Here is a 12166-nt window from a genome sequence, read left to right as displayed (position 1 = left end):
GATGATCTCAAGACTCTCTGTTTATGAATAAAGAATTTTGCTAAACATAAAATTAGGTTACAACATAGTTCTATTGTTTTTTCTTTCAATAGTCTTCCAAAAACTACCATATCTCTAGAGATAGTGATGATCTTGAACGTTGCTCAGATGGAAATAAAAATCCCCACAATGCAACTGTACAATAACCCCGGAAGTAAAAAAATGGTGTTACTTTCGCACAAAGGCGAAAATATTTCATTTCCATTAAAAATGTCTAATGTTTAAACAGTCTGTAGAATATTATCTTTGCAATAAATCATAATTCTGATGTAATCATTACTGTCTGAAAAGTCGCGCGTAACATACTAGTATGTGACACAATGACAAGGTTAAAGATAAATAAATCCCATTGCTTTTATTTTGAAAGTGACAAGTAGGTTTACGCCGGAAGTGACGTTTTAGTGTTTTCAGAGCCCTCGTTAGCATGTGGCATCCTCACTCATAGACATATATAAACAGGTCCTGTTATTCTGCTCTGTTTTCTCTGCTGCTCTTTTGTCGCTGCTTGGGGACAGATTTCAGTGTGACACACAACGTTTGTCTCTGGTTACCAAGGTAGGAACGTGGATACAGAGTGTTTGCCAGCACAGACCGTGTTAGCCGTGCTAGCATACCTAGCTACCCTTTTCTTATCATATGTAAATATTTTGGTACTAACTTACCAGCACTCATATATAGCATGAAGAATTAACCGTGTTTCGTTTTTTTTATCTCCTTTTATAACTCTGTAGCTGCCAGCACCTGGTTATTATGGGATAGCTAACTGAGTTGGGTTCATGTGCAGCTAAGTTTCCAGGTGTAACAACATGCTGTGATCAGGCATGTGGCTAGGAGTTTAAAGATACAGTTGTTATCCTGCCTGCGTTTAGACGCGTTAACTAATTTATCTGTGTGTCAGACTGTGATTTAACTGATTAACCTATTTTATTGTATTGTAACAGCCAACAGCAAAACATGCGTACTACTACCATTTATGAGGGATGGGCAATATGGACTTAACCTTGTCACAATTTTTTGTGGTTTTTATTGTTAAGTGGAAAAAAGCTTATTTTAAAATGTAAAAAAAACCCCCAAAAAAACCCAACTCTATAAATCAATTGTTGCATCCATTGATTTCCCTGCACTTAATTTAGATTCGGCACTCTCCACAGTAATACTGCTCAGCTCAGTCAGGGGGTCCTGAGGTGTTTCCTGGCCAGAAGCAAAGCGGGCGTCTCCTCCCATTGAGCTGGGCCCAGAGAACCTTTTAAAAGAGGCGCCCAGGAGGCAACTACATGAGATGTCTGAACCATCTAAGCTGACCCCTTTCCTAAAGGAGGAGCTGCAGCTCATCCCCTAGCCTCTCTCCTCACCTTTTCTCTGATTTTTATCCATCTCCCACTCCGTCTTAGAGTGGCTCACCAACAAGACACCGAGATATCTGAATTCCTCGTCTTGAGGCAGTGATGGAATCCGTTTTTAGGGCCTTTTGCAAAACCCAAAGACGAGACCCAGAGGTTGTAATAGACTGCTTCTTGGTCAAGATAATAAGCAAGCTAGTACAGAGAATCCAGGAAAAGCTTTGCTTGGGGTTTACACCCCCAGCACCTTGTAGTCCCTCAGCAACCCTGATAAATTACTTTGAGGAACACTGGTGACTGGTGTAAGTCTTATTCAGATCCACAGATCGCATCTGGACTGAACAGCCGAACTCCACGGGCCCCACGGCAGCTCCTAGTTGTGGTATTAGTATCTAGATAGATAGATAGATAGATAGATAGATAGATATCTTTATTATCATTTTGTATGCACAAAGTGCGTACAGAACGAAATTTTGTTTGCATACAGCTTAAAAGAAATCACTCTAGAAATCACTTCAACCATCAGAGTAGATTGCACTATTTTTCAGGATAAAGATAAAGATGTAGCAGCGATTTATGTAAACAATAGAAATGAAAAACAATGTAACAAAGTAGACTATTCACGTGTGGTACGGAGTCCATTTGTGGCTTCAGCACAGGTCCTATTCATCTAATGTGAATAATTCTTTTAACAATCCCTGGTCTTTCATAAACGACAGTGGTCCCCGTCTCTACTTGTAAGCTGTTTGTTAAATATCTTGGAAATGACTATATTCTCAGGGTGGTAAAACTGTTTGACAAGTAAAAGGACTTAGATTACTGCAGAATTCACTCGGACACATCAGTTGGTGCCGTCCAGTCTTTGACCGGCCTCCGTTTTTCTCATGAAGCTGGCGAAGGAAACGGCAGTCCACATTTCAAGATGTCACAGGCCACCAAACGCAAGCACGTCGTGAAGGAAGTTCTCGGAGACTTCATCACGCCCACCGAGAACCAGCAGATCGTCAAGGTAAACACACCGAAGCGCAGGCGACACTCGCGTGGACGTTCGTCCCCCTGCTCGCCTCCTTTCTCAACCCGTGCGCTTTCGCAGGTGACCGGGAGCCGCGGGAACAACCTCCACGAAGCGATCACGGCTCAGGGCGAGACGTTCCTGGTGAGCATGCCCACCAAGTTCCGCAAGAACATCTGGATCAAGAGAGGTAATTTGATGGGTAGGGTTGTTTGTTCAGAGGGGTTTGGCGATGGTGCTGGTTGCCCTACGGCGCGTCGGACCACTTGGACACTTCCACGTTTTGCCGCGCTAGAGCCATACGCTTTGTTCTGTAATGTTTTTGAGATTTGATGGGAAAGAACAACACAAAGTTGTCTCTTCCTGCTTTGGGCATGTGGAGGCCTTCTATTTTTATCAACGTAGCTCAAGCTTAGTCAGAATGGAGGGAGGACGTCTGTGAGCAATTCATAAGTCACAACTCAAATTCTCAATAGTAATTTCTATTGGTTCCTCCTTTTATTTCATGAAATAAAAGAGCAGTTGCCTTCACCTTTAGCTTTGCGGGCTTTCTTCCTGGATGGTGCTGCAGTTTCCCTGCAACATAATGCCGCTGGCTCCGTGTTTCTCTGGAGACGTTTAGAGGAATTTGCTGTGTTGGTTTTCTTCCAAACGTTTGCTGTGCGTCTCACTTGCTTTGTGGGAAACTGGACTTGTTTTTTCTTTCTTTCTTTTTCTTTCTTTCTTTCTACTCGCCACGTTACCATGAAGGCCACGTTTATGAAGTGCACCACTAATGAGGCTTTTACCTGAGAACGAAAAGCTGGGAATACTTCAGCAAAGCGCTGAAATCCCTGAGAGCAGGTTTCATTCCTAGTGATTAGGCCCTAATCTGTAGTCTAAGTAGAAATGATGGTACCGTTGTCTAAAATGTTGAAGATAAAGGGGAAGTTTTGCCCTCCTCCTTTAGTCCATTGATTGATTTTTACAGATGATTTTATTAAATCCACTTCTTTCCTGGGTGTTCACGGCGCTAGAGACTTGTTTTTCACATAGTAAGCTGATAGGAAAGGGGGTTTGAGTGAGGGGGGAAGAGATCCAGCAAAATGTGTTAACAATTTAGATTAGGATTATTAGTGCCTATTTGTTTTGAGGAGATGATATTAAAGCTGACATTTGCCTAAATAAGTCTTCTTGTAGCTGCATTCCCAGCATAATTAAATTTTCAGCTGTGATTCCTCAGGCGATTATCTAATCGTGGATCCTATTGAAGAAGGGGAGAAGGTGAAGGCTGAGATCAGCTTCATTCTCTACAAAGATCACATTCAGTTCCTGCAAAAACAGCAGCTCTGGTAAGCAAAAAACACACAAACATGCTCAGAAAGGTGCTGTGTAATTGTCCTAAGCTGGAACTGTCTCCATTAGGCCCAAGGGTTTTATGGAGGAGCAGTCATCGCAGGACAAGACGAGCGCAAAGGAAGAGGAGGCAGAGGAGAAAGACGACGAGGAAGATGAAGGAAGTGACTCTGAGGACGACGACAGCGACCTCTTTGTGAACACCAACCGCTGTAACTACCAGTACAGTGAGAGCGAAGAGGAGGAGGACAGTGATGAAGAGGAGGAGAAGAGGACAGAAAATGGATCGTAGCTGCAGCAGAACACAAAGCCAAGCCTTTGAGCTGTAAAGGTCCAGTGACTCCCCTCTGCTGTAATTGCTGACCGATCCAATGATGGTTCAAATGTTTGTTCTTGTGCAACAAGAACAAACATTTGTTCTTGTTCTCTCACAGCTGCTGGTCAGCTGTGAGAGAACAACTGTTGGAGGGTTGAGTGACCCTCATATCTGCTGCTTCCACCAGAACAATCTAAGATGTTCTGGTGAAACTGAAGACTACCAAGAATGAGCATCAGATACGTTCCTGTTTAATTTTCCAGATTCCAGTTAAAACGTTTTCCCATTTGTTTCCCTGATTCATTACTATAGTAGCAATAAAACGCAACCACACCACAGGATAGTTAAATGTCTGTCATTTCAAATTGTCTCTTCAGTGGGACAATTAAATCGGTGAGAAGTGTGTAAACATTGATTTTCTGAACTTATGAATTTGTCTTGTCAGGTTGACGGTTATTTTGCCTCTTTGCCTTCCCCTAGTTTTGCTATTTCACACCCCACAGTTTCAGAATGGAGCCTCCTGCTGCTGGGTGATTTGGGCCAAGCAAGTGTCTATTTGTCCCCATCGGGGGCATTTCCTGTTGCCGCTTTTAGAATAAACCTGGGGTTTAAAAGGATTTTCTGTGATCTACTCAGCATCTACAGTTTGGAAATAATATGTTATTACAATAAATGATGTCCACCAATAGGAGGTCACTCAGTTATTTTGGTTTAATCAGTGATCCTCCCTGTAATTCAACTGGTCCTAACAGGGATCATGGTGTGTTTGGTTGAAATGGTGTAGTCCTTAAAAGCTAAAGAAAAAAAAGAATTTAAGCATTTATGTTTTATGTCTCTTCATCAAAATGTGCAACTACCAAGAAAAAAGTGATTTTTATTTTTTATTTTTTTCTGGGTGCCAAATAGTGATTCATGAATGGGTCCAGAACCATTTGGGCAACATGCTGTGTTCATTAGGTTGGATAACGGGACGGGTGTGGTGAAAGTAGAGCATTCAGGACTAACAAGGCCATTGTCGCCCTTTTATTGGGCTACATTCATGGTTATCACATGAATGTAGTCGTTCTGTTCGCTTTGAGAGAACCGTTCCCTGGTGCCGACCCAGCTCCACATTCTGGTTTAACAGAGACGTTCCCTCTGAGGCTGCAGAGCAAGTTTATTCCGCTTTGATCATTTGACAGGTAATCTGAATATATTGTGAAGAATATTTCTTGTAAGAATTAGCAATTATGTAAGTATGCAATTCCATATATTTGCCTTCAGGACAATATTAAGTGATTCTCTGAGTCAGAGCACTCCAAACGGCAGCAAATCCAGTTCAACCACACCTATGGTTGGTGCGTTCACCCAATGTGATCATTGAGTCAGACTTTAGGTAATCACCACAGCTTCTCTTTAAAAAGCCTAAACTCATGTTAAATCACAAGATTTTGCCGCCTTCTATATTTTTTGTGTCATTATTTTTTTAGGTTATGTACCATATTTTTTCCCCATATTAAAGCATGATCTTAACGTGCTTCTGTCAATTGTTACAGGATTTTTATTTTATTTTTGCATGCCCAGTTTCAGGCCAGCTCGTCGTTCATTCATACTAAACGTATAATTGCAGCTAAAGATTCAGCACTAAATTATAGAGCGGTTTGAAAATTTTGAAAGAAGTCTGGATTGCATTCGATTATTTTAGATTAAAATCTAAACCTCTTGGTTAGATAAGGCCTTGGTGGAATGATTCTCTGATTAAAGATTCTTTGAACCAAAGCCTGAGATTTGAACCAAAGACATTTTTATTCATTTATTTTGTTTGTCAAAAATATGCACCTATAAATTGATCCCCCAATGTATTTTAGTTTGTTTTGATTCTGTAAAACCAAGATTGAAAAACATAAACTACGAGAAAGAAAAACATGCCAAGCGTGACTTGGAAGGCAGTGATTTGAACAAAATGTTATGGATTACAGAAACAAACTTGGCTTAAGGCCTTGTTTTACTTTTGTAAGTGTTTGGTACTGGGTGTGGTGATTCTTGTTAAACAGGCGGGTCTGTTCTTCGAATGGCCCGTTCCTGGAGAAGAGGCTGCATTAACTTGTGCTAAAACAACAATCACTCATTTCTCAAGAGTAAATTTCAGCGAACGCCTTTTGTTTTCATTTGACGTCCTACGGTGGTGAGAGCACGTCTTTGTGGTGTCGTCACAGGACCAAGCTCTGCAGAGCAGCATTTTTTCCCTTAGTTGTTGAAACAAGGAGGCTATTTACAGAGGCTGGATAGAGTAGCCAAAAATTGTACTCAAGAGTAGCTCTACTTCAATATTTTTTTACTCAAGTAAAAGTAAAAAGTTGTCAGCCAAAAAATTATTCAAGAGTAAAAAAGTATTCTGAGTAACTAATAACAGCTGATGGTCTAATATTTAAAAATGATGTAAATGGACAGAGAAAAATAAAAGGTTATGTGCACATTCTGGTATTTTAAAGATAAAAATGAAAACATTTACAAAGAATAACAATTGCAAAATACAAATTCAGGCAGAAGAAACTAAAAAAAACAAACATTTCAAGATTAAACTTGAAAGCAATACTTACAGCAGTTAATGTTTATACAGTATGTCAGAACAGTGCAAAGTGCAATTACAATATCTATATGTGTACTGTTTGTTCGTTTGACCTCCAAACGGCTCAAAGAGCTCAGCAGATGGAAAATGACAGAACAACAGAGCTTGTGTCTCACTTTAACATAAACTCAAGGGTTTTGTCTCCGGTGAATTTTTGGTTAAAACAAGTATGTTCTTTATTCATGAAGTTACTCGCAGTGGGTAGAGTAGTCAGAAATTTTCCTCAAGAAAGAGCAGTGATGCTTGACTAATAATATGACTTAAGTAAAAGTAAGAGGTACAGTGGAGTAAAATTACTCCTAAGAGTACATTTTGTTCAAAAAGTTACTCTAGTAAATGTAACTAGTTACTACCCACCTCTGGCTATATGTGGGGAAACTGAACCATGATTATCTGAATCCAGAGCAGCTCGCCTTAATAAAAGGCCACAACGTAGCCTGCTACAGAAACCTGAGGGCAAACCCCAGTTGGCTGGTGAGGGAGGTTCCTGAGGCTGGGATTTCTTGTTGCACAACCACAAAACAACCAAACCTATGTTACTTTGCACAAGAGGAATTTGAAAAGCAGCAAACTGTACTATGGCTCTAATCAAGGTTGTATATATTATTGTTTGCATTCCTGAAGTAAAAAAGCCTTAAAATAGAGCAATGTCTTCATGCAGCAGCATAACCTCCCACTGAAACACAGAAAAAGCAGACTTTTTTTCTCCAATCCTTTCTAACTGTGATGGCTGCAGATACAGCCACACAAATGGGGTAAAAGCAAAACATCACGCTGAATAGATGATCATAAATTATACATATTTTTTTAAACAAAATATAAATGTAGTAAAAAAAGTGGATCAGACAGCTGCAGCTGATCCAGAACATTGCTGTCTGCGTCCTCACTAATACTAAGAACGTAGAGAACAATACCCCAGTTCTAAAGTCCTTACACTGGCTCCCTCTATCTCTTTAAAATACTTCTGTTAGTCTATACGTCACTGAATGGCTTAGCACCTAAATACATTAAAGGCCTGTTGTTGCTGTATCAACCTTCCAGACCAAAGGAACAAAGAACAAAGGGAACGTCTGGACACCAATGAACAAAAATACCTTCCAATAAAAAAAAAAAAGTGAGTTATCACATGTAATTAAGCAGATGTAAATCTTGTTCTGTAAGTGAACCAAGTCCAGCGCGGCGATCCTGCACTGGCTGGACATGCCAGCGGAGTGTGAAGATGTTACAGGAAATCTAACTAAGCAGTGAATTCAATAGCACATATAATCTAAATAGCACATGGGTGTCAGTAATACACCGATAGGCAGTGTTTTCTGAGCCGTGACATTTACTGGACATCAACCAAGGGTTTCAACATTTTCGTTATCCACTACTGTAGTGGGTTGTAGCAGCTTTCACGTCGAAGAACTAACACGTTTTTGTTTTCCCCATCGCTTTATCGGCCCAAAGCCAGGAGCTACGTTTATGCGCTCGGTGGAGGTGAGGTTCTCACCCGTGTCTTCCGGTCAGCCCTCAGGGGCACACCCTGACATTGTTTGCTGGTGTTTTGTATGTGGGCCCACAGGTCGACTACCTCTCTGGGGCTTCGCTTGTGGACCAGGAGGACGGTGTGGTATGAACAAGGCTGTGCCTCCTCCTTCGCTCTGAAGTCAAACGTGAGGAAGGCAGGGTGGTGGACTGGGTGGGCGTTGAGACGCATCATGCACATCCCTACGTAGACGTCGTCAATGGGAAACAGGTGGATCGTTTTGGAGATGTTGTGCAGGCGCCGAGCCAACCCACCTGAGTACACCACCCCTCCTCCCCCTGCGTATGAGGGATAGCGCCCCCTGTAAAAGCCGGCTGGGATAAAATACTTGGATCTCTTCACTCGATTAGGTGAAGCGGACCCTATGACCTCGCCGACCATGAATTCGTCCATGGTGTGGAGGGACCGCTGCTTCTCTAACTGATGACGGAGGTAGGCGACCAGCTTTGGGGTGTTGACGAAGACGTCATCGTCTCCCTTAAAGACAAAGAGAGGCTGGCTGCAGCGGCGCGAGAACCAGCTCCAGAAGAGCACGTCCTTCAAAGTCAGGTTGAGAAAAGTGTCCTGGAAGTCCCACTGCAGAATGTCTCCGTGACGTTCACTCTCTGCTCTTAGTATATGGGATACGTCTACACCTAGGTCTTCTGAGGTTTCTTTGCCTAGCAAGAATACCCTGCGGATGTACCCTCCACCTACTTCTCCATCGCTGCTGTTAGTCCTCTGTCCCTCCACCCACCCAACACGGCCCCAAGTCTGCCGAATAGCACGTCGATTCCTAAAGTTCAGTACCGTCGACTTGATGGCAAAAAGAATCAGAGGGGGCTCCTCCTCACGCTTTGACTGAGCTCCACAATCTCCATCTGGATGAATGAGAATAGGATAATCCCTCCTATTCATGTAGCTTGCAAATTCTTGTATCTGCTTTGGTAGCTTCTCAACAGCGTCCCTCACCTTGTCCATGCCAGTAACTTCGAAGTAGCTTCGGTGCAGCAAGGACTCATCAAAGATGCTCCGTTCTAGAAACGTACTGGATTTTTCAGGGCGCAGGATGGGGTTGAAATGGAGGTCAACGTGCCGTTGGAGCTGGTTCCACAAGGCGTCGCTTTGCGTATGCTGTTCCCAGAAGGTCTGAGGGACGGAGGGACTGCTGTCGTTGCTCGAAGTACCCGAGGCAACAAAATGGCGGCTTGCCAGATTCGAGGAGACCATTGGCATCTCTCCAGATAACACAGACTTCATGTGTAGCAAAATGGCGAGGGCGGCGTAGACGTAGAACAAGATCAGGCAGCAGCATTGTGTACACACACAGATCAAGATGTTTCTGAAGCGACAGCAGCGCCGTGCCATCCAGCTGAAAATGCATCAAAAGGCGTGTTAGTTAGGAGACATTTTACAGTACTCAACTCTTTGAAAGCTAGAAGCTGTCCCATGATTGGCTAGGTTTCATGATAATATGATTTGATTCAAGTTAACTGCTACATTGTTTGAGACATGCCAAACAAATTCAGTGCCATGAAAGCATTCACAACCTGTGACCTTTTTCACTTTTTGCCATGTTACATCTACAAACTAGTGGGTTTTTATTAGGTTCAGTCTTTCACCGCAGCTCAAACTCAGTCAGATTGCATGGAGAGTGTCTGTGAACATCATTTTTGCGCTCTTCTCACAGACTCTCAATTTGATTTAGGCCAGGACTTTGACTGGGCCATTCTAACACACGAGTCAACTTTGATCTAAGCTGATCCCTTGCACCCCTGGTTGTATGTGTAGTGTTGTTCTGCTGGACTGTGAAAGTTCGGCTTGGTCCCGTGTCTTTTGCAGCCTCTAACACGTTTTCCTCCAGGATTGCTCTGTATTCAGCTCCATCTATCTTGCTATAATACCTGATCAGCCTTCCTATTCCTCTGTTCCAATGTTATGTTTAGATAAGGTATGTCAACAGTTAAGTGTTAGTGTTCTGTCACACTTAGTGTCATGCATCTTCCACGCCCCTTTTTATATATAGGGTTAGTATCTATCTATCTATCTATCTATCTATCTATCTATCTATCTATCTATCTATCTATCTATCTATCTATCTATCTATCTATCTATCTATCTATCTATCTATCTATCTATCTATCTATCTATCTATCTATCTATCTATCTATTATTTTGAGTGATGGATTAAACTTTGCTCCATGAGAAAAGTGAAGATATGCTTTTTTTTTTACTTAGCCCTCTTAAACTTTTATTCTGACAATTTTCTGTGTTCGTTGGTCTTCTTGAAGCTTTTCGATCACTTATGTTCTGCAACAAACTTGCCAGACTGTGCAGGAAAGGGGCAAACGTCACAGACAAATTCTACCTGATGTTTCACTGTTGATTTTGATCAGCAGAGGTTTCCACACTAAGAACGTCATATTAGCTGTCTCCATGCCAGTAGATAAAGTCCACTATCCTTACAGTGAGGTCACACCTTCAATTTCACAAATATGGTGTAACAATCATTTAAAAAGAGTTAATTAATCCCACACCAAAAGAACAGGTAAAACATTACATGAGAGAAGTTTACAACATGGTATTTGTAATTAATAGTAGAAATAATCGGATAATTTGACAAGGTGAGAAACCCTGAGTTTACAACTGTGGATGGAAAGGAGGAATAAGTTTCCTCACCTGTTTCAAATGGAGCCCTCCTTACTGACTGAAAACTCCTCCGATGGCTGGAGCTCTCGGTAGGTGCTGCCGACAGGAACGCCTGTCCTCCCTCTGTCTTGAGGCAAAGCTGATCTGCAGAGACCGTGGCAGGTGGAGCTACAAAAGCAATGAAATTTGAGACTGCTGTGGATGAATGGAAATGTGTCAGATGGATACCCTCCCCACCCCCCGCCCCTGGCAGGCAGATACCACAGAACAAGAAACGCGTGTCTTAATTTCACCTGTAATGAGCCCAGGTGAAACCACCAATGTACAGGTGGTTAGACTCCTGCCTGCACAGTGCCTCCTTTCCTGGAACTTGCATCCTCCCTTTGATTCCATGGGGCTGTTTGTTCGTTTCTCCTTCATGAAGTTATTTAGTCGCCATCCTGTTTCATCACTATCAGTTCAGCTAGTTGTAAAATGAGTCTAGCAGCCTATAGTCAGACCCTGGGGGGCATGCGGAAAGAGTTCACTATCGCATTTCTCCTTTAGAAACTTGAATTCCTGTCGAGCTGGCAAATCTACCTGACAGCACGTCATGGTTGAGCTGAAACCCCCACCGAAGCCATGCGCTCAGGATGTCTAACAGGAATCTGGAAATACAGATGTGCAGAATGCTTGTCATGTGTCCAAAAATCCAGACAATTGCGACACTTGTAGCAGCAAAGCCACGGCACCAGTGGAAAAACCCAGAGCAAGCATGGGGGACCAATGAAGAGAGTGCTATTTGCCTGCTGTTATTAATGCTGTGAGCAAAGCTTTGAATGGGTCAAGTCCAGTGTCTGGGTGCGTAAAATGAGAGGTTTTAACCACCATTTAGCAATATTTTTTAATCTGATTTCTCTCCAACACAAACGAGATCCTAACACATGAGCTCTTTTAAAACCGCACAACCCTTTATCAGAAACACCATTCAAACAGTCTTACTCAATATTTTCTGTCCCGCATTCTGCACTCAAGCTGCAACAGACCTGGCTTTGAAGTTCCCTTACACATCAGTCCAATCCATCAAATGAGGAATGCTCCGGACAAACTGGTCTGATCCATTCAGACTCCACCTCACAACCTGCAGGACTCAACAAATGAGCTGTGAGCAGTGGCCCCGTGGAACCGGTTCCAACCCCTCTTATGACCCCTGTACTGAAGACATAATACAAAATGGGTTTCTTATGCGCTGGCACATAGACCTAACTGATTGGTTCTTTGGATATTATGTTTGCCTTTACAGTTTTACATTAACAATGACTTCAAAATGAAGTTGAGTTGGCCGTATTTAGATCGAATCAGTTTCTGATTCATGAGTGAG

The 12166-nt window shown here is 42.4% G+C and overlaps 2 protein-coding genes across 3 annotated transcripts; one reads left to right on the top strand and one right to left on the bottom strand.

Moving 5' to 3' along the window:
* Positions 1-424: 424 nt before the first annotated feature.
* On the top strand, positions 425-5568 carry eif1ad (eukaryotic translation initiation factor 1A domain containing). The gene is made up of 5 exons (XM_012866816.3): positions 425-594; positions 2270-2388; positions 2473-2581; positions 3614-3722; positions 3796-5568. Exons 2-5 carry the CDS (start codon positions 2302-2304, stop codon positions 4016-4018), a joined length of 528 nt encoding a protein of 175 aa, XP_012722270.2. The 5' UTR covers positions 425-594; positions 2270-2301; the 3' UTR covers positions 4019-5568.
* Positions 5569-7756: 2188 nt separating this feature from the next.
* On the bottom strand, positions 7757-11656 carry LOC105929149 (N-acetyllactosaminide beta-1,3-N-acetylglucosaminyltransferase 2). Of its 2 annotated transcripts, none has more exons than XM_036127000.1 (3): positions 11100-11656; positions 10837-11001; positions 7757-9529 (listed from the first exon to the last, which is right to left on the bottom strand). In XM_036127000.1, the coding sequence occupies exon 3, from the start codon at positions 9523-9525 to the stop codon at positions 8113-8115; it is 1413 nt and encodes a 470-aa protein (XP_035982893.1). In that variant the 5' UTR covers positions 9526-9529; positions 10837-11001; positions 11100-11656; the 3' UTR covers positions 7757-8112. The 2 variants fall into 2 exon arrangements, with proteins under 2 accessions (XP_035982893.1, XP_012722253.2); XM_012866799.3 differs by having other exon boundaries at positions 10837-10974.
* Between the last annotated feature and the right edge of the window lie 510 nt (positions 11657-12166).

The sequence above is a fragment of the Fundulus heteroclitus genome, chromosome 23 (genome assembly GCF_011125445.2).
Source record: "Fundulus heteroclitus isolate FHET01 chromosome 23, MU-UCD_Fhet_4.1, whole genome shotgun sequence".
Lineage (NCBI taxonomy): Eukaryota > Metazoa > Chordata > Actinopteri > Cyprinodontiformes > Fundulidae > Fundulus > Fundulus heteroclitus.
Note: the sequence above shows the minus strand (reverse complement) of the source record. Positions and strands in the feature narration are given on the sequence as shown.